General features: G+C 64.1%; 3 protein-coding genes across 3 annotated transcripts; 1 reads left to right on the forward strand and 2 right to left on the reverse strand.

The window, feature by feature from the left end:
• The first annotated feature begins 181 nt into the window (after nucleotides 1-181).
• On the forward strand, nucleotides 182-10,031 carry LENG8 (leukocyte receptor cluster member 8). Its single transcript, XM_008160384.3, has 15 exons — nucleotides 182-319; nucleotides 2,008-2,100; nucleotides 2,730-2,901; nucleotides 3,199-3,300; nucleotides 3,861-3,971; nucleotides 4,669-4,921; nucleotides 5,079-5,220; nucleotides 5,440-5,628; nucleotides 5,793-6,071; nucleotides 6,149-6,289; nucleotides 6,399-6,684; nucleotides 7,066-7,167; nucleotides 7,271-7,339; nucleotides 7,442-7,779; nucleotides 9,667-10,031. The coding sequence occupies exons 2-15, from the start codon at nucleotides 2,063-2,065 to the stop codon at nucleotides 9,827-9,829; spliced, it is 2,385 nt and encodes a 794-aa protein (XP_008158606.1). The 5' UTR covers nucleotides 182-319; nucleotides 2,008-2,062; the 3' UTR covers nucleotides 9,830-10,031.
• Nucleotides 10,032-10,575: 544 nt separating this feature from the next.
• Nucleotides 10,576-12,548, reverse strand: LENG9 (leukocyte receptor cluster member 9). Its single transcript, XM_054710349.1, has one exon. It carries the CDS (start codon nucleotides 12,539-12,541, stop codon nucleotides 10,997-10,999), a length of 1,545 nt encoding a protein of 514 aa, XP_054566324.1. The 5' UTR covers nucleotides 12,542-12,548; the 3' UTR covers nucleotides 10,576-10,996.
• Nucleotides 12,549-13,229: 681 nt separating this feature from the next.
• On the reverse strand, nucleotides 13,230-19,243 carry CDC42EP5 (CDC42 effector protein 5). The gene is made up of 3 exons (XM_054710378.1): nucleotides 18,988-19,243; nucleotides 18,672-18,785; nucleotides 13,230-13,757 (listed from the first exon to the last, which is right to left on the reverse strand). Exon 3 carries the CDS (start codon nucleotides 13,755-13,757, stop codon nucleotides 13,296-13,298), a length of 462 nt encoding a protein of 153 aa, XP_054566353.1. The 5' UTR covers nucleotides 18,672-18,785; nucleotides 18,988-19,243; the 3' UTR covers nucleotides 13,230-13,295.
• Between the last annotated feature and the right edge of the window lie 620 nt (nucleotides 19,244-19,863).

Genomic DNA, 19,863 nt, shown 5'->3' on the forward strand with positions numbered 1-19,863 from the left:
ACGAACGCAGCGCCCAACTCGGTCGCGCGTGTCCCCTCGGGGCCACCGTCCCCACCCCGACTTCCGGATTGTCAGGAGCGCCCGCCCGCTGAGTGCGTAGGCGGGAGGGCGGGCTCAAAGCCCAGATCGCGACGCCCATTGGCTGAGAAGCGTCGCCTGGAGGGAGGGGCGGGCGAGGCCTGCGGCTGACGTCAGGACGCCGCGCTCCGAACGTCGAAGCCCAAGGAAGAGCGGAGTCAGCCAGCTCGCGAGCCTCCCCTCGGCGGCGGTGTTGTCGCCTTGGCCCGCAGCTGCCGAGTCCCCGGGGCGAACGGCGGAGGTGGGTGTGAGGGGCGGGCAGCCGGCGGGCGGGCCGGCGCGGCGTCTGCTTCCGGCCTCACGCCCCGCGGGCCCTGAGGCCTTGGTGGCTGTCACCTCAACGGACGCGGCGCGCGAGCGTCCACAGGGTGTGGCGGCGCGGGCGGCACTGCGCCTGCGCGGACGGGTGGGGCGCGCGCGACGGCGCACCCCAAAGCCCGTGCTGTCGCTGGCCGCTGCCCGCCGGTCCCTTGGAATTTCTGGGCCCCCCGCGCCCCTTGTCTCCTATTGGCTGGGCGGTTCCAAGGGAGACGACCGCGTTGTCCTGGGCGACGGGGCGCCCGCTGCTTCCCGGGAACGCGGTGCGCAAGCGCGGCGCGGCCGGGGCGGTGGCTCGCGGGCCAGGTGCGGGGGTCGGGCTGGCTCTTCCTTTCCCCCCCGCCCCACCCACCCCGACTCGGCCCGCTGGACGGCCCGGTGTCAGGTGCCCCCGCCCTTTCCACCTGCCCAGGACCCCGCCAGGCTTTCCCCAGCCTCCTTCCGGGGCCCACCAGGCCCCCCCTCTGTTTCCTCTTTAAGACTTTTCCGAGGGTTCCCAGCGCCAGGCACCTGTTCCCGTCCCCTCCATTTCCTGTAGGATTTCCGGGTTCTCCAGCAGGCTTCGCCTTTCTTGTCATTATTCCTTCAGGTTTAGACACCCCCCCCCCCGTCCTTGTCTCCTAGACACCCATTCATTTTCCTGTGTCCTCCCCACCCCACTCTTACCTGCCGAAAGGGTTCAGGCACCCCGCAGCTTTCTCTGCTGATCTCCACCCGCAGGCCTCCCCCTCCCTCTAGGTCAGGAGCAGAGTTCCTGGCCTTAGGGAACCTTTCTGAAGTGGTTCGTTCTCTCTCTCTCTCTCTCCCTCTGAAATCGTTCTCTTAAGACCAGGGTGGGGAGCATCCGGTCCGAGGGCCCTGCCAAGGCATTTGGGTGTGTGAGGTTAAATGTCTGACCCAACGGAGCAGAGCAGTTTTTAAGTGGATAGTTCTGTACGGCCTCGACTGTTGTCACACAAATCCAGATGTCCCTCGGCAGGAAGAAGGTCCCCCACCCCTGTCCTGAGCGCTGTCTAGGAAGCCATTGCTTCACGTTGACATTGTCCTTGGGCACCCTCTGCTTCTCCAGAAACCCCCTTTTCTCTGTTATTTTGTTGTTGTGTCCCCTCTGTTTTTTGGCTCCAGGCTGGGTCAGACCCTGCCTTCTTTACCGAGTTCTCCCAGGCCTGAGGGTCCACTCAGGCTCATTAGAGCGTCCCCTCTCTCCCCTGCTGCTTCTCAGGAAGTCACAGACTCCTCACCCTTGGCCGCGGTCCCCACCTGCCCTCTCCCCTCCCCGTCTCAGGGTGTCTCCCGAGTCCTTCCCTTTCATGTGGGTTTCAGATCCTTCTCCTTCCCTCTGGTTCATGTCTTTCGTTTTCCACCCAGGGCACTGCAGGAGGCCAGGCCCTCCCCTCCCCTCCCCTCCCCTCCCCTCCCCTCCCCTCCCCTCCCCTCCCCTCCCCTCCCCTCACGATGGCCCTTTTATCCCACACCCAGGGCTGTCTTCAGACTCCACCACACTCCCCTTTCCTGCCCGGCTTCTCCTGAGCCCATCTGCCTCTCGCCCCCACTTTGTGACGTTCCTTTTGCTGCTGCTTGAGTCTCCCTGATTGACCCCTCTTCCCGCAGACAGTGAAAAAGCAGTCTGGCTCCCGAGGTCCACCCCTCACACCCCAGGGTCCAGATGGCGGCCAATGTGGGTGATCAGCGCGGCACAGACTGGTTAGTGGGCAGAGGGACAGGCCGGAGGGGTGGCGGGAGGAGCAAGCCCCAGCGCCCTCCTCCTCCTCGGGGTGGGGCCTTGGACGGGGTCAGGGCAGGGCTGGCCCACTGGCGGCCGAGTGAGGGAGCATGGGCTGCAGGGTGGGGGCGTCAAGCCTTCTGAGCCCTCACTTCGCACAGTCCAGCGCTGGTTTGCGAAGTCGCATGCTTCATTCAGTGAACCGCGATTGGGGGGCAGCCTCCGACACTTAGCCGTTTATCTCTTTGCTAATTGTTTTTTTCTAAAACTGTGGTTATAACCGGCTGAGTGGGGTGGTGTCGGGCAGAATTCATAGTTCCTACACCACTTAGACCTGCGCGGCACCAGCTCCTGTGTTAGGTTCTGCAGTTGCTGTGTTTGCTTTATATTTACCAACTGCTTGTGCCCCAGGCCCCCGCACAAGTCCTTTAGGCAGGCAGTCTCATTGCTTCCACACAGAAAACCGAGACACACCGGGTGGCCGCCGTCCTAGGTTGGAGAAGCGAGGCTGCAGTAGACAGAGAGGGGACCTGTGATCCCACAGGGTGGAGGCCTTTCCCACCTCGCCCACACGCAGGCGGGACCGCAGCCGGCTCTGTGCTCTCCGCAGGTCCTCCCAGTACAGCATGGTGGCCGGGGCGGGCAGGGAGAACGGCATGGAGACGCCCATGCACGAGAACCCGGAGTGGGAGAAGGCCCGCCAGGCCCTGGCCAGCATCAGCAAGGCGGGCGCTGCCGGCAGCTCCAAGGCCAGCAGCAACGGGCCGGTGGCCAGCTCACAGGTGAGGAGGGCACAGGCCGGGCACCCTGGGGGGGGCTGCTGGGGGGGCGGGACACGCTTGGTATCCTCTCGTGTCACCTCCAGTGCTCCTAGAGTGGGGAGGCAAGGACTGTCCTCAGAGCGTCCAGGGGCCACATGTCCCGGTCCCTGAGGGTCCTGGGTCTGAGGGCAGAGGCGTGGCTCTCGGTGGAGAGACGTCCTCAGTTACTGGGCAGTTAACCTGTTTGCCGGTTAACGGGGGGCCGTGGCCATGGACGCCTGCTGCCCAGGCTGACGGCGTGTGGGCCTCTCCCCACAGTATGTGTCTCAGGCGGAAGCCTCGGCCCTGCAGCAGCAGCAGTACTACCAGTGGTACCAGCAGTACAGCTACGCCTACCCCTACAGCTACTACTACCCCGTGGTGAGTGCTCCTTCCCGGCCCCCCGCCCCGTGCTCCCTGCACAGACCGCCACCCGCCACACCACGGCCACGCGCGCTCCGCGGCCACGGTGCTTCCTGTGGGCCCAGCCTCGCTGTGTCCCCGCGCCTCCGGAGGGCGCCTTTCTCCGAGGAGCTTTGTTATTTAAGGGCGTGCCCCCTGCCCTCCGCTCTGCTTCTCTCCCTGGCCTTTTCTCCCGCAGCACTCACCGCTGGACGGGTTACTTTGAGTGCCAGCTTCATTCGGGCGTGGGTTGTCATCTTTTAGTTTTGTTCTGTTGCGGGGCTTAGAAGAGCTGGCACGCAGCAGATATTTGTGGAACAGGGAGAGAATTCTGAGAACGAGCGCAACTGGGATATAGGCTTATAGAGGTTTTAATTTCATTTAATGCTTTTCTTAACGTCAGAGAATTTGGTGCATTTGTGTGGTAGAGAGAGAAGCAGAGGGGTGAGCGATGAGGGGAGGGTCAGGACCGCGTTGGCTGCTGAGCAGCAGGAGGAGGGGAGCCGGCCTGCCGCTCACCCTCCTCCCTGCCTGTGCAGAGCATGTACCAGGGCTACGGCTCCCCCTCCCAGTACGGGATGGCCGGCTCCTACGGCTCAGCCACACCCCAGCAGCCAGCAGCCCCCCAGCACCAAGGCACTCTGAACCAGGTAACGCCCAGCCCGTGTCTGCGTCAGGTTCCGGCTGGGGATGTGGTTTGTGAGTGTTGTTGAGCCACCCGCCTCCTGCCGAGCAAGTCCTGCTTTGAGAACGAAGAGGTTTTGAAACTAGGATGGGTTTGGGGCTTGGCAAGGCCAGGGCCTGGGCTGTTGGGGTGATGGTGGGGGCAGCCTGTAGTGTGGCAGCTTGTCTGTGTGTGCCCCCCGCATGTGCACTCGTGCACAGCTGCACACATGATCTGGCCTTGCACGCACATGCACCTTGGCGGAGTGGTGGAGCTAGTGCAGGGAGGCGAGGGACCCGGGTTCGAATCCCAGCACCCCCTCTGGGGTGTGAGTACAAGTCCTGCGACCTGCTGCTCAGCCAGCTCAGTGGGAATGGTGACTGGGTTATTACAGAGCTGCTGCGAGGGTGTAATCGTGTGTGTGCCATGGCTGATACGGGACACGTGCTCTGACCATAACCACTGGGGGCGGCGGGGGGGGCAGCTGCTCCACTTAACCAGCTGGGGCCATGGGAAAGGAGCGCCTGTCTGAGCCCGTCTTCTCAGCCATGGAAGGGTAGTTAGGAGACCCCGTTCCCCAGCGGAGGGTCACGGCCGTGCTGAAAGCTGAGTGATGTGACATGAGTGTGAGTGAGAGCAGCCGGAGACTCTGCTCCCGCCCTCAGCGCCACTTCCTCCGACAGCCCCCCGTCCCCGGCATGGATGACGGCATGTCCTACCAGGCCCCTCCCCAGCAGCTGCCAGCAGCTCAGCCCCCTCAGCCCTCCAACCCCTCGCACGGGGCTCACGCTCTGAACAGCGGCCCCCAGCCTGGGACAACGCCCGCCACACAGCACAGCCAGGCGGGGCCCACCTCGGGCCAGGCCTACGGGCAGCACACCTACACCGAGCCGGCCAAGCCCAAGAAGGGCCAGCAGCTGTGGAACCGCATGAAGCGTGAGTGGGCGGCGCAGAGAAGCCAGGGCGTGGGCTGGGCATCGGCCTCGGCAGGAGGCACAGGGTGCAGGGATGGTCCCAACCTGGAGCTGGGCCTGCCCGTCCCAGGGGCCTGGGGTAGGCCTGACGCCAGCTTTCGCTGCTCCCCCACCCCCAGCGGCCCCCGGGACTGGTGGTCTCAAGTTCAACATTCAGAAGCGGCCCTTCGCTGTCACCAGCCAGAACTTCAGCTCCACCTCGGAGGGCCAGCACAGCGGCTTCGGCCCCCAGCCCAACCCCGAGAAGGCCCAGAACCACAGGTGATGGCCCTGGCCCGGTCCTCGGCATCCGAGGGCCCCCGTGCAGGTTCTGCTGCTCCAGGGGGCGGGGGGGCGCCCTCGGGAAGCTGTGAGCGTTAAACGGGAGGGCAGGAAACGCCGGAGTGGTGCCTGCCTGTGCGGCAGCTCACGGAGGGCGGTGGGGACAGGCTGTGCCGGATGGGTGCTCCCAGCTGAGTCCCCGCTTGTGCCCCGGTGCAGGGGGAGCCTGTCGGGGAAGCCGGACGACTGGCCGCAGGACATGAAGGAGTACGTGGAGCGCTGCTTCACGGCCTGCGAGTCGGAGGAGGACAAGGACCGCACGGAGAAGCTGCTCAAGGAGGTGCTGCAGGCCCGGCTCCAGGATGGCTCCGCCTACACCATCGACTGGAGCCGGGAGCCTCTGCCCGGGTGAGTCCAGCCTGGAGCTGAGGCCGGGGCGGCCTGCGTGCCGGGGGGTGGGGTGGGGGGGCCGGGGCGGAGCTGAGCCGTGGACGCAGGTGGGGGAGGCATCGGGTGGAGTGTCCCTGGGGCAGGTGGGGGCGTGGGTTGGTGACGTCCTGCTCTGTCCTCAGGCTGACTCGGGACACGGTGGCAGAGAGCCCCAAGAAGAAGCGGTGGGAGGCCCCCAGCAGCCTTCACCCTCCCAGGGGGGCAGGCGCCACGACCAGGGGCGGGGGTGCCCAGTCACAGCGAGGGACGCCAGGGGCTGGGGGTGCTGGCCGAGCGCGGGGCGGCAGCTTTGCCAAGTTCGGCAACCGCAATGTCTTCATGAAGGACCACAGCTCCTCCTCCAGCACAGAATCCCGTTCCCGCTCCTCCTCCCGGTCCCCGAACCGCCACTTCCGCCGCAGGTGGGTGCCGGCTCCAGGCGGGGGTGGGCCTGCGGGGGAGCCAGCTCGGGCCTCACCTTCCTGCTTCTTCCACACAGTGACTCCCATTCGGACTCGGACAGTTCCTACTCAGGGAACGAGTGTCAACCTGTGGGTCGCAGGAACCCGCCCCCCAAGGGCCGGGGAGGTCGGGGGGCCCACATGGATCGGGGCCGAGGCAGGGCGCAGAGAGGGAAGAGGTGAGCCTCTGGGTGACCAGGGAGGGTGCTGTGCCCTTGGGCGGCGTAGCAGAGGCCTGGTGGTGCTCGATGCCTGTCTCCTTTACCGACCCTCCTCCCTCCCCGCAAGGCACGATCTAGCGCCCACCAAGCGCAACCGCAAGAGGATGGCGGCGCTGGAGTGTGAGGACCCCGAGCGCGAGCTGAAGAAGCAGAAGCGGGCGGCCCGCTTCCAGCACGGACATTCCCGCCGCCTGCGCCTCGAGCCCCTGGTGCTGCAGGTGGGCGGCCTGGAGAGCAGCGGGGGTGACCCTGACTGGCAGGAGCTGCAGATCGTGGGCACCTGCCCCGACATCACCAAGCACTACCTGCGTCTCACCTGCGCCCCCGACCCGTCCACAGTGCGCCCTGTGGCGGTAAGTGCTGGGAAGGGCAGGGCCTGGCTGGCTGGATGGGCGCTCGGAGGGGGAACTGAGCACAGCTTGTGCCTCCGAACCCTGAGTCCCAAGCACACAGCCTTGTCGGGGGGCTTGCTAGGCCTCGGGGGACAAAGGCCCCAGCGTCCTGATTGGGACAAGGCCGTGAGTGTTCCTGTCCCGGGTGCACGCAGGCCGGGTGCTGACTCGGGACTGGCTCAGGAGCTCTCCCGCAGTCTGTGGGTACATCCTCACGGGTGGGCCTCTAAGGGGGTTTGATGCCGCAGCCTTCATTTCAGACACCGAGTTAGCGGGCTTAACGGGGTTTGGGGTGTCCCTGCTCTGCCTGCTGTCACTGAGCTCCATGTGACGGCCTTCCAGGTTTTGAAGAAGTCGCTGTGCATGGTCAAGTCCCAGTGGAAGGAGAAGCAGGACTATGCCTTCGCCTGCGAGCAGATGAAGTCCATCCGGCAGGACCTGACGGTGAGGGGCTGGGGCTGGGTGACCGGGGGTGGGGGTGGAGATTGGGGAGGGGGTGTGTGCGTCCCGCCCTGCTCTGGCCTGACTCCTCTCCTTGCTGCCCCAGGTGCAAGGCGTGCGCACTGAATTCACGGTGGAGGTGTACGAGACGCACGCCCGCATCGCCTTGGAGAAGGTGCGTGGGTGCTGGGCTCCTCCCGGGCTCCTGGGCTCCTCCCGGGCTTTCTCCCCCGCCTCACTCTGCGCCTCTCTCCCTGCATGCCCTGCCCCCCGCCAGGGTGACCATGAGGAGTTCAACCAGTGCCAGACGCAGCTCAAGTCACTGTACGCGGAGAGCCTGCCCGGCAACGTGGGTGAGTTCACCGCCTACCGCATCCTCTACTACATCTTCACCAACAACTCGGGAGACATCACCACGGAGCTGGCCTACCTGACGCGGGAGCTGAAGACGGACCCCTGCGTGGCCCACGCCTTGGCACTGAGGGCAGCCTGGGCTCTGGGCAACTACCACCGCTTCTTCCGGCTCTACGGCCACGCGCCCTGTATGTCTGGCTACCTCATAGACAAGTTTGTGGACCGGGAGCGCAAAGCCGCCCTCAAGGCCATGATCAAAACGTATGTTCAGCTGAGGTCCCCGCGTCCCCCCCTCTTCCTCCTCCACTCCTGGCGAGCAGGCCTCTACCTCCAGTCCCGCCTGTCCTGGTCCCTCTGCCTTTCTCATCCCCTCTCCCTCTCCCGTCCTCCTGCTGTCCCTCCTGCTCCCCTTTGCTCAGCCCTCTCTCTGGCCTCTTCCCCCCTTCTTTTCTCCTCTCTCTCTCTCTCTCTCTCTCTCTCTCTCTCTCTCTCTCTCTCTCTCTCTCTCGGTTCCGGGGTCCCTCCACCCCCTGCTGATCGTCCTCCCACTCACATCACCTGGGACCCTGGCTGCTCTGCTCGGGGCTCCTGCCTTCGAGGCCTCTGCCTGCCTTTCTCTCGTGGCTCTCCTGCCGCAGCTCTTGCTCTAGAGACAAACGAGAAAACAGCCCTGCTCCGGCAGCTTCTGGTCTGACGGGCCAGGGCCCCATTCCCGCTTGAGTCTTTGGAGGGTGCCACATGTTAGGGAAGCGGACGAGATGCCAGGCAGGCTGGGCCTGTGCCCCACACATTGAGTGCCCGCATGTGCTTGAGAGTGCGGGGACTCTGTTCTTAGGGCAGTGAGTCTCCCCCGGGGACAGGGGACAGGGACGTGTCAGGAGGTGCCTTTTGTTGTCACAGTTGTCACAGCCGGGGCTGCTCCTGGCCTGTGGTGGGTAGAGACCGGGGTTGCTGCTGACCAGCCCACAGCGCATGGCGCCCCACAGCACTGATGAGGGGGAGAGCCCCTGCCGGGTTGGTGGTACGAGGCCTGGAACACCATGTCTGTTACTGTTAGCTTCGACCCACGTGGATGGCTTGGAGCCTGGGAAAGGACGGTCGAACTGAAGGTTAGGGCACTCCAGGGCCACAGAAATAGAGGGAACGTGGGCAGAAACGTGGGGTGAGGATGCACGGGAGCTGCTAACTGACCGGCACCCTCTGCAGCCCGCCAGGCCCCTGTGGGGAGCTCCCAAGCTTCCTCCAGCTCAGGTAGCTGGGCCAGCGACTCCTTGTTAGCGTGTGTGCTCGGCCTCGGGGCACAGATGGCTGGTGCCTGTGGGAGGGCCTGGCCTGGCACTGCCTTTCCTCGGCAGACAGGTCCTGCAGGGTGGCCGGGCCGCCAGCTCAGGCGGGGCAGCAGGCTCTCCTGGCTCCGTGGACAGCAGGGCTGGGGCCACACATGGGCTTGGGGCAGGGCCGGTTCCGAGTCCTTTCAGCCACCAGCTTCCTAGGTGACACGCCGGGGCTGTGCCTGGCCCTGCGGTTCCCGGGGTTGTTTGTGAGGGTAGATGGCTCAGCCTACAGGCCAGGGTTCGCTCAGGCACTGAGCGCTTAGGACAGCTGCTTCCGGCACGGGCCCAGTGCTCAAGCTGTGTCTCTGGTTGACAGCCGGAATTTCCTGTGTGGGAAGTGTAGGGAGTGCTGGCACCTCTGCCCAGGGCGTCCCTGAGGCGCTCAGACCCAGGGTTGGGGTCCTGTGAGGGCCAGGCCCCCAGAGTAGCACTCAGCCCTCCCGTCCTGTGCCTGTCCCCATGGGCCACCTGCCGGGCCCCTGCCCTCGGCCGCAGTGGCCCTCTTCTGAGGGACTGCTCAGGCCAGGGAGCAGTGGAGGAGCCGGTGGGGCCCCTCCCTCCCTCCCCTCCTTCCCGGCCTCCCGCACAGGTAAGTGAGGGTAAAGGGGGCACAACTGGGGTTGGGGCTGTCAGCCCCATCTGAGGGCCCCCCAAGCTCCAGAGGTGGGGAGGTGGGGGTGAGGGGTGGGTACCAGAGGTCAGCAGGTAATGTGCTGAGGAAACTCTCTGGGTGTCGGAAGGGGGGCACCCACTCCCTGTTCGTGGGGCCCCTGCCTGCTGCCCGCCTCATCACATTCTCCTCTTGTTTCCATAGCTTCCGCCCTGCGCTGCCTGTCTCCTACCTGCAGGCCGAGCTGGCCTTCGAGGGCGAGGCCGCCTGCCGGGCCTTCCTAGAGCCCCTGGGCCTGGCCTACACGGGCCCGGACAACGCCAGCATCGACTGCCGCCTCAGCCTGGCGCAGCTGTCCGCCTTCTGAGCACCGCGCCAAGGGGGTGGGGGGCAGGGCTGCGGCCCCCACGCCACCTCTGCGGATTTTGTTTTTGAGCCATGGACTTGGGTTGTAAATTAATTGTGGGGAGTGAGCTCCAGGCAGAGCCACCATCCCTGCCCCCGTTTTCCTACCGGGGAGTCTGTACAGAGATTTTTTCTACGTTTTTATTTTTGCCTCAGAGGGATGGGACGGGGAGGGGGCGGGCAGCCGGGGTTGGGGGCTTGGTCTGTCCACCCTGCACCTCTACTAATGCTGTCTCAGTGTTTTCTCTCTCTCTCTCTCGAGCTCGTACTCCGGTACCAACTCGGCACCCTGGCCCATCTCACGCCAGGGGGCCCGCAGAAGAAGACAGGCCGCTCCGCCCGTGCCCGCTGCGGCGGGGGCACCAGCACGCTGCCCGCCGCTCATCGCTCGTCGCCCGTCTGCCTACCTCACCAGAGACTCTTGTTGCCCAGCCCTCCGGGGCCTCAGTGCTCGGGGCGCGGGGAGCCGTAGAGACTGTGTCTTGCCCTCGGCTCCCGCCCCAGAAATGCCACCGCCACACCAGGCCACCAGCAGATCCTCGTTGCCACCTGTACCGAAGACTCCGGAGGCCATCGCGGGACCTCACCGGCCGGGCCGCCTCGTCTGCAGTTGTATTAAGTTGTCTCGTGTCCCCTCCTCCCGCCACCCCAGTGTTTCTTCTAGTTTTTTTCCCCCTTCCCTCCCTCTTCCCCCTCCTGCTCCCTCCTCCCTTGGTTCAGCACAGGTAAACGGTTCCCCTCCCCGCCTTCATGGATCACCAGCTCACGTCACATCTCCTTCTCGTTTCTTTTTGTGTGTTTATTTAAGTTATTTTCCCTCCTTCCTCCCCTTTTCTTTTCCCCTCCCTCCCTCTTCTGCCATGTAATTGGAGGTTGTGCAATGAGTTTGCAAACAGCTGGACTGTCAGGCTGCCTTTTTTCCAGATACTCCTTCTCTGCCTCCCCTCCCCTCCTCCCCCCTTTCCTTCCTTCATTCTTCCTTTGGATCACTGAGCACGTGTGGAACCTTGAGAGAAGCCACAATTAAAGAGAGAGAGCGAGCGTGTGCTTTGTCCCTCCTGCTTGGGCTGGATCTCCTCCGTGTGTGGCACTGAGGTCCGATTTGTCTGCCCGGAGAGGTGTGGGGCTGTCAGCCCAGGGGGATCTCAGCCAGGGGCTGGTAGGTGTCCCCTGCCCTCCCCATGCGGCACAGCCAGAGTTGTCTCAGCAGCTGGCTCCCCAGCTCCTGCCCTGGGCTGGACCCAGGCATGGGGAGGTGGCCCTGAGAGCCCCGGGGGACCTTGGCCAGCGTGAGGTGGGGGTGCAGCCCCCCTCGGGGCTGTAGCACTCTGAGCCCTTCAGCCTCCAGCCTCCGGCTCAGCCCTTGGGCCATGTTTTCCAGGGAGGGGGAGGGGGGCGCACAGAGCACGTGGGGGCCCAGGAGCACCAGCTGCCTAAACATCACCTGCGGAGGTACCTCAAGTCCCGGGTCGGAGAGGGCGCGTTTGAGCGCACTGATGGCAGCCGCTGTCTCCCCGGGGCCCCCCAGCCTCAGCAGGGCCAGCGTCAGGTGCAGGGCCTGCGGGGGCACCAGGAAAGCAGCGCACGAAGGCGCAGCTCGGACCAGCTCTTCCTGGGCCTTGGCCACCCCCGCCTGCAGCCCGGGCTCTGTCACCATGAGGGCCACAAAGTGCGTGGGACGAGGCTGGCGAGGGGCTGTGGCCGCGGTGGCCTCTCCGCCAGCTTCGGGCCAGGCCTCCGTACCCCACTCCACTTGACACCCCTCTTTTGTCTCAGAGAAGTCATCGAGGGGCTGCCCTGGGGTCGCCACGGTCCGCGCCTCTCTGGTCCTGGCTTTGGCGGCCAGCTTCCGCGCCCTTTCTGGCTCCTTCGCTGGGGAAGCCGGGCTGCTGGCCCCGCCCAGCTCCTGGGCCTCCACCGAAGTCCCCGCCGGCACCAGGCTCTCGGCTTCGGGGCCTGTCCCAGGCGGCTGTCCGAGCCCTCCTGCTGGGGCGCCAGAGGGGGGCGCAGCTGCGCAGTCCTCTGCTTCCCCGGTCCCAGGTGTGTCCTCGACCCCCTGCTCATCCCCGCTGTCAAGCGCCTCTCTGGTTCCGGGCGCGTGCTCGTCACCGTGCGCGTTTCCGGCCTCGAGCGCGTCCATGTCATCCTGCACTTCGTCCCCAAGAACTTCGAGCGCGTCCAGGATGGTGGGCCCGCGGCCCTCCGCGGAGCCGGAGCCAAAGACGTGGTCCGTGCGCGAGTCGCGATCCCACACGATGCGGCCGCGGAAGCGGAAGTAGCGGATGCGGTGCTGCGGGACGGCCAGCGAGCCGGGCCCGAGCGCCGCCAGCGGCTCGTCCCAGCAGAAGGCGCCGAAGGGCTCCTCCACCACGCCCAGGAAGCGGTCGGTGTAGCCCACCGCGAAGTCGGCGGGGTCCAGGCGCGGGTCCCAGCGGATGCGCTGGATGACGGCCGCGGCGGTGCGCAGTGGCGGCTTTTTGGTCTCGGCCTCGGCCTCGGCCCCCGCCCCGGCCCCGCCTCTAGGCTGCGCCGGCGTCGGATCCCCGGGGTGGGGCTGGCGGCATCGGGCACCGAAGCGGCAACGGCCCTCCAGGAAGAAGCGGCAGGCCGGCGGCGGCGCGGTCTCCGCGGCGGGAGACTCCAGGGTCGATGCGGGCTCTCCGGCCGCCGCCATAGGAACCCGGGCGGTGACCCGGCTGTGTCGTCAGCGGCGGTCGCTCCGACCGCGCCCCGATCCGGGAAGCACGCCCTCGCGCTCGCAGGGACTGACTCAGGCCCACGTGGGTCCGCTCCCCGGGGTCACCGGGGAGTCTGTCCCCGCCCCCTCCGCGGTTTACAAGTGTGGCCCCGCCCCCGTCCCCACCTTTTACCGGTGCAGCCCCTCCCGCCCCGGCCCGCGGCGAGCTGGCCCGGCCCCGGCTAGTGGTTTACCTGCTCGGCTCCGCCTCTCTAAGCCCTTAGAGCCCCACTCCGTCCCGCCTCCGGCCCCTCCTCGGGAGCTGCCTGTGCGGCCCGCCCTCCGCGGGCGCGGGGACCGCGAGGCGCCTGCAAGATCAAACCGAACCTCGTAGCTCAGATTTGACGCCGCTGCCGTCCTCGCATTTGAGCCCACACACCTTGGGAGGCCAAGGGGCCCGCCTCCAGGGTCCACTGCACCCCGCCCCGCAGCGGGAGCGGGTCAGGCCGCCTGGAGCCAGCGGCGCTGTCAACAGGACGAATGAATGGGCCTGAGGGCGTGGCCACGTCAATCGGACCGGTCCGGTCTCTGGGTACCGGAGCTGCAGGTGACACACCTGACTCTCAAAGGCGCCGGGACCCCATCACCCTCTCTCACGTGCACAGTGACGAGACAGAAGCGGGCACAGGCCTTAGTCGTTTATGTAGAGAGAAGTGGGGTGCGGGAAGGCAGGGCGCGGGGAGCCGGGAGCCTACAGGCCAATGACGTCGTCCAGCTCGAGGTCCGCGTTGGGGCGGCAGCGAGCCCTGGGGTGCTGCGCCCCCGAGCCGGGGTCCGCGTCGGGCTTGGCGGCAGCGGCCCCGGGACGCTCCGCGTCCATGACGCCCAGCACCGCGTCCAGCATCGAGGGGCCCAGATCCAGGTGGAAGGACAGCAGCGGGTCGGCGGGCGCGGGCGCGCGGAGGGCGGGCGGCGGGGGCTGGGGCACGGCGGGCGGCGGCGCGGAGCGCGGGGCCCCCGCGGGAGGCGCGCGGGGCTCGGGGGGCGGCCCCCCGCCGTGGCGGCTCAGGAACGAGGTGTCCCCGAAGGCGTCGCCGCCGCGCCCCACGTGCAGCGTGTGCCGGAAGTCGCCCAGCGGCGCGGAGATGGAGAGGGCGCCGCGCTCCGGCCGCTTCTTGGGCTGCGCGGGGCCCAGCTGCTTCAGCACCGGCATCTGCGGGGGAGGGGGCGGGTCAGCGGGGCCTCCCCTGTGCGAGCCGCACCCCCAGCCCTGGGTCCAGTCAGACGCCTTCCAGAGAGACAGGATGATGGTGCGGGGATCACTCCCATTTTACAGGCGGGGAAAACCGAGGCCCGAGGTCGCAGCTGCTTGGTTCACATCTCACTCAGCTCTGGGTCTGCCCGGGACCACCACGCGGTGCCGATTCCAGTCAGAACAAACATGTGAGGTGCCTAGAGGCCAGGCAATGAGCCACCCTCGGGGGGGGGGGGGTGCTCCCCAAACTTGGCAAAAACCCCAGCTCCTCACACATGGGATCCCTGAACCCGCGGCCGTCGGCGCCCGTGGGGGCAGCAGGCTGGGAGCCTGGGGCCCACACATCCGGAGGGAGGCCGGGGAACATGCTGACCTGTTTTATTTATTTTTAAAATGTCTGGATTATATTTGTGTTTAAACCAACCCAGTCGCAAAATACAAGTTCATCTCTAAGGAAGGGGCCTGGCCTGAAGATGCTAACCGGGAATTCTAATCTTTTTTTTTTTTTTTTTGATTTTTTACAGAGAGGAAGGGAGAGGGACAGAGAATTAGAATTCTCTATGAGAGAGAAGCATCGACCAGCTGCCTCCTGCACACCTCCTACCGGGGATGAGCCCGCAACCAAGATACATGCCCTTGACCGGAATCGAACCTGGGACCCTTGAGTCCGCAGGCCGACGCTCTATCCACTGAGCCAAACTGATCAGGGCTAATTCTAATGTTTTTAGGGCGGGCCTGGGAATCTGCATCGAGGCACAGTGTGTCCTCCTGAGAATGGCTGGAGTTTGAAAGAGACCATTTAATGTCTCCGTTTCTGTAAGAGGGTGATGATAAACACATTTCTCTGCGTTACAAGATTGGCCAAAGGGCAGGCACGGGGGCGGGCAGCTCCCACACTGGAAGCGAGGTGTCCTCTGGCCACGTGGACCCGCAGGGTTCATGTTACAGGGAAACGCCTGCCAACCTTTGCCCACATCCTGCAGCCCGGCTGCTTTTATGCATCTTCTGGGCGGGCCTTTGATGACCTCGGCCTTTGTGCCAACAGTCGTTATGACTATGACGAAGGCCCTGTGTGAATGGAGGCCCGCCCTCTGCCCTCCGCAGGTCTGGGACCTCGCGGTTTCCTCTGTAAAAGGGATACAACCTCACCAGCTCCCTCCCAGGGCACAGGAAAACCTCAAAGAACTCGACATGGAGAACCGTATTTGTAAGCGTGTCGGCCCATTGGGAGCGCTCGTGTTGGGGGGCCAGGTACGCGTCCCCAGCAATCACGGAGGAGCGAGATTTATAGGTCTGATCGAACCCTTTGAGGAAGGCAAGCCAGCATTGTTCTTTCAGCAACGAGCATCCTGGGAAAGACCAGCGATCAGCTGGAGGAACAGTAAGGCCGGAAGAACGCAAAATTGTGGTAGAAGGACGTGCGTGAGAACTGCCCTCCACCCTGCACACACACACACACACACACACACACACACACACACACACTCACACACACACACACACACACACACACTCACACACACACACACACTCACACACACACACACACTCACACACACACACACACACTCACACACACACACACACACACACACACTCACACACACTCACACACACACACACACACACACACACGCGCTCTACATTGATTTCTCTGGGAGAACCATTCTTGATTCACCACCTCAGCTGTGTTTCTCAGACTTCCCTGACCTCAATCGAGATGAATAAACATTTTTATTGCAACCTGTGCAAACATTCACCCCCCTGCCTCTCTGTCGTCTGCAAGTGGAAAAATGTACAAAACAAGATTTACTGTTAAAACACGCGAAGCACTTGAATGTTTTCAATTCTAACCTTTTTTTTTTTTTTTTTTAAATGCTGACCTCCGCTCACGAACGAATCTCAATTCACAGTTTAAAAGACAAAATCCCTGCCCTGGCCAGGTGGCTCAGTTGGTTGGAGCGTCATCCTGTACACCAAGAGGTGGCGGGTTCGATTCCCAGGCAGGGCACATACCTAGGTTGTGGGTTCCATCCCCAGTTGGGGTGCATTCGAAGCAACTGGTGTTTCTCTCTCCCTCTCGGTCTGTCTCTCTTCCTCTCTCTAAAATCAATTTTTAGCCCTAAATGGTTTGGCTCAGTGGATAGAGCGTCAGCCTGCGGATTCAAGGGTCCCAGCTTTGATTCCGGTCAAGGGCATGTACCTTGGCTGGGGGCACATCCCCAGTGGGAGGTGTGCAGGAGGCAGCTGATCGATGTTTCTCTCTCGTCGATGTTTCTAACTCTCTATCCCTCTCCCTTCCTCTCTGTAAAAAAAAAAAAAAATCAATAAAATATATATATTAAAATCAACTTTTAAAAATCCTCTCTCAGTGCCCATTATTACTCAGAAAGCCAACTGCCCCGGTCTGGATCGGCCTGTGCCCTTTGCTGTGTGGCTTTGGGCAAGCGACTTAACCTCTCTGACTTCATCTCCTCATCTTGAAAATGGGATGATACTCACATGATACTTCAGAGTCTCCTTGCAAGGACAGGCGAGATGTGGGCCATGAACTTAGCCAGTGCCCGGCACACGGCGGATGCTCAGCATGTGCTCAGGGCAGCCCCACCTCGGGTCACTGTGCCCTGCCCCAGACCAGGAAGCAGACAGGCCTCGGAGAGAATGCGGCTCGCCCAAGATAACAAAGCCGGCTCCGCGGGCTCCAGAGTCCGGAGTTACCGCCTCGACTGCCTCCAGCCCGTTGCTCCGAGGCCTCCCTGGGCAGCTCACGGCCACTGCTTCTCCCTGCCCGGCCCTAGCCGGCCCTCACCCCACCCGCCTATGGCCTCATCACCACCATTTTCCCAAGGTCTTCCTTTCTGACCGCACACACACCTGGGCTGCTATTTCCTGTCTGTGGGACCTGAACCCACTTCCCCACCCTAAACCTCCGTGGACTCAGTCAAAAGACGGAGCAGAGTATTTAAAAAAGAAAGAAAGAAAGAAAGAAGAAAGAAAGAAAGAAAGAAAGAAAGAAAGAAAGAAAGAAAGAAAGAAAGAAAGAAAGAAAGAAGGAAGAAGAAGAAGAAAGAAAGAAAGAGAAAGAAAGAAAGAAAGAAAGAAAGAAGAAAGAAAGAAAGAAAGAAAGAAAGAAAGAAAGAAGCCGAAACCGGTTTGGCTCAGTGGATAGAGCGTCGGCCTGCGGACTGAAACGTCCCAGGTTCGATTCCGATTCCGGTCAAGGGCATGTACCTTGGTTGCAGGCACATCCCCAGTAGGGGGTGTGCAGGAGGCAGCTGATCGATGTTTCTCTCTCATCGATGTTTCTAACTCTCTGTCCTTCTCCCTTCCTCTCTGTGAAAAATCAATAAAATATATTTAAAAAGGAAAAGAAAGAAAGACGGAGCAGAATGCCAGGGTGCAAGGGGTGGTCGACAGGTACTCTCGCGATGCTGACCGTTTCCTCCCCAAGCACTTGTTCTGGGCCAGGAGGGGAAGTCCTGTACCCCTCACACCGTCCCACCCAGGGGGAGACCACTGTATCTTGTCTGCTTCACGGCGGTGCAGGCCGAGGCTCAGAGATGGGGGTGCCTGGCCCCGGGTCACACAGCAGCGACGTGGAGGGCTGGGTCTGGATGCCAGCAGGCGGGCCGCAGAGTCTAAGGGCGGCAGGAGGTGGCCGACAGCCCCATAGGATGGGGCGGGCTGCGAGCTTCCCCGTGGAAAAAAGGATGTTCTGGTTTGCTCTAACGGCCAGGGATTTCCTATACCCTCCACCAGGATTGTTTGGTTTTTCCTTTTGTTTTTTTCCATTCCAGATGAGAACATTCACAGAAATGGCTTTTATGGGTGTGTGTGTGTGTGTGTGTGTGTGTGTGTGTGTTAATCCTCACCCGAGGCTATTTTCTCCATTGCTTTTTAATTTTTAGAGAGAGTGGGAGGGAAGGGGGGAGAGAGAAAAACATCGATGTGAGATGAGACACACACACCGATTGGTTGCCTCCCACCTGCGCCCTGACCAGGGCCGGGCATCAAGCCTGCCACTGAGGTGCGTGCCCTTGACGTAGAATCGAACCCAGGACCCTTCTATCCACTGGGCCACACCGGCCAGGGCTGTGTTTGGTTTTTAATGCCACCTCTCCTCCTCCTACCAGCTCTGACACCTCGGGGTTAAGTCCCTCCACTTCTCCGAGCCTCCTGTCCTCTTTCCTTAAAAAAATTTTTGTATGGATTGATTCGAGAGAGAAAGAGAAAGAGAGAGAAACATGGATTCGCTGTTCCATGTACCGATGCATTATTGGTGGATGCTGGTATGGGCCTCACCGGAGATCCAGCTGCAATGACCGTCTAACCCACTGAGCCCCCGGCCAGGGCTCCGGCCTCCAGACACCCGCCCTCCAGCAAGCTCTGCGCTCCGTGCAATGAGGTCAGGACCCTAAAAAGTCTGTCCCTCCTCGGCCCAGGCTCCCACAGAGGGGCCCTTGTTTGGGGCAAAACGTGACGCGGCCAGAGGGGCAGGAGCCAGGACGGGACCCGCCCGCGCGCCCCCTCCCCTCCCTGCGCTCCAGCTGCGGAGGCGGGGGGAGGGGGGGGGGGGAAGGAAGGGGGAGCGCACAGCTGGTTCCCCTCGGTCCCCTCCGGCCCCGCTCCAACGGGACGGAAATAACAACCCGCTCCGGATCCGGCCCGACTGGTTCCCAGCCCCGTGGGTGCGGCGGCGCGCGCGGCGGGGGGGCCCGGAGGGGCAGACCCGGCTCCTCGGGGCCGCGGGGCGCGCTTCCCGGGGCCACGTGGCCGAGGCCCGGGCGCTCCGCCGCCGTCTCTCCCCGGCTGTCGGGCGCGTCCCCCTCCGGCCCCGACCCGGGACCCCGGGACGCACTGCCCCCCACTCACCTCGTGGTCCTCGCCGGGCGGGTCCGGCGCGCTCGGGCTCGGCTCAGGCTGGGACGCCCCGTCCGGGGTTCGGGGCCCGCGCCTCCTCCCTCCTTCCTCCGGGCCGGGCCTCACCTGCCGGAGGGAGTGTCAGGCGGATCCTGGAGGGGGGTCCGGCCCCAGGCAGGCGTCCGGGCCCCCCGGGCCACCTCCGCAGGCCCCAGGTCCAGGAGTCCCGGCTCCCAGCGCGTCCCCCTCAGCCCAGGAGTCGGGGGTGTCAGCCCCCCTCGTGTCCCCAGCGGTCAGGGCCGCACCCCTGGCCTCGGTCCCCTCTTACCTGCACCGGGCGGAGGGGTCAGCCCCTCTCGGGGGCCATGGTCGGAGCCCAAACGGGCGCGAGTGGCCGCCCAGCCCAGCTGCGTCCGCCCGGGGCGCACAGGGTTAAGGCGCAGGCCCCGCCCAGCCTTCCTGACCCCCCCCCCCCCCCTTCTCCTCCCCAAAAGTTTGCCTCGAGGATTTAAAGGACTAGAAAGCGGCGGTGGGGACGCGGGGCCCCTCGGGGCTGAGTGTGGGGGCGGGACGGGGCCGGGCCTGGGTGAGCGCGGAGGACACGCCGAGGGGGTGGGGGATGCGCGGGGCGCGCCCCCAGCGCGGCCTCTCCCCCCCCCCCCCCCCCCCCCCCCCCCCCCCCCCCGCCTCTGCACAGCCTGGAATTTCCTGAAACTGGGGAAGTCTGGCTGTGGGGCCAGTAATTTCTTCCAGATTGCAGCTGCTGGAGAGTGTGTGTGTGAGTGTGTGTGTGTGTGTGTGTGTGTGTGTGTGTGTGTGTGTGTGTGTGAGAGAGAGAGAGGGGGGGGGTGGGGGAGAGGGAGAGAGAGAAAGAGACAGAGAGAGAGAGAGAGAGAGAGAGAGAGAGAGAGAGAGAGAGAGAGAAGGCCAGGCAGTGAGACCCAGCGGTGGAGGCGGTTTTCCAGGGCAGCTCGGACCCTGTACCCTGTGGTGGGGGCTTTCCCGCCAGGACATCCCGCCCTGAGCCGCCCATCCCCACACAGGCCCTGTGTCGGCCGGCGTGCCTGCGGGGACAGCTGACCGCAGAGGGTCAGGCCTGGGCGCGAGGACGAGCCCCCAGGGGCCAGTGTGAGGGGGGGCCTGACCTGGAGGCCTGACCTGGAGGCCCGCAGGGGCCCCAGCAGAGAGGCCGGCTCCGTGGGAG

Source organism: Eptesicus fuscus, chromosome 21, assembly GCF_027574615.1.
Source record: "Eptesicus fuscus isolate TK198812 chromosome 21, DD_ASM_mEF_20220401, whole genome shotgun sequence".
NCBI lineage: Eukaryota > Metazoa > Chordata > Mammalia > Chiroptera > Vespertilionidae > Eptesicus > Eptesicus fuscus.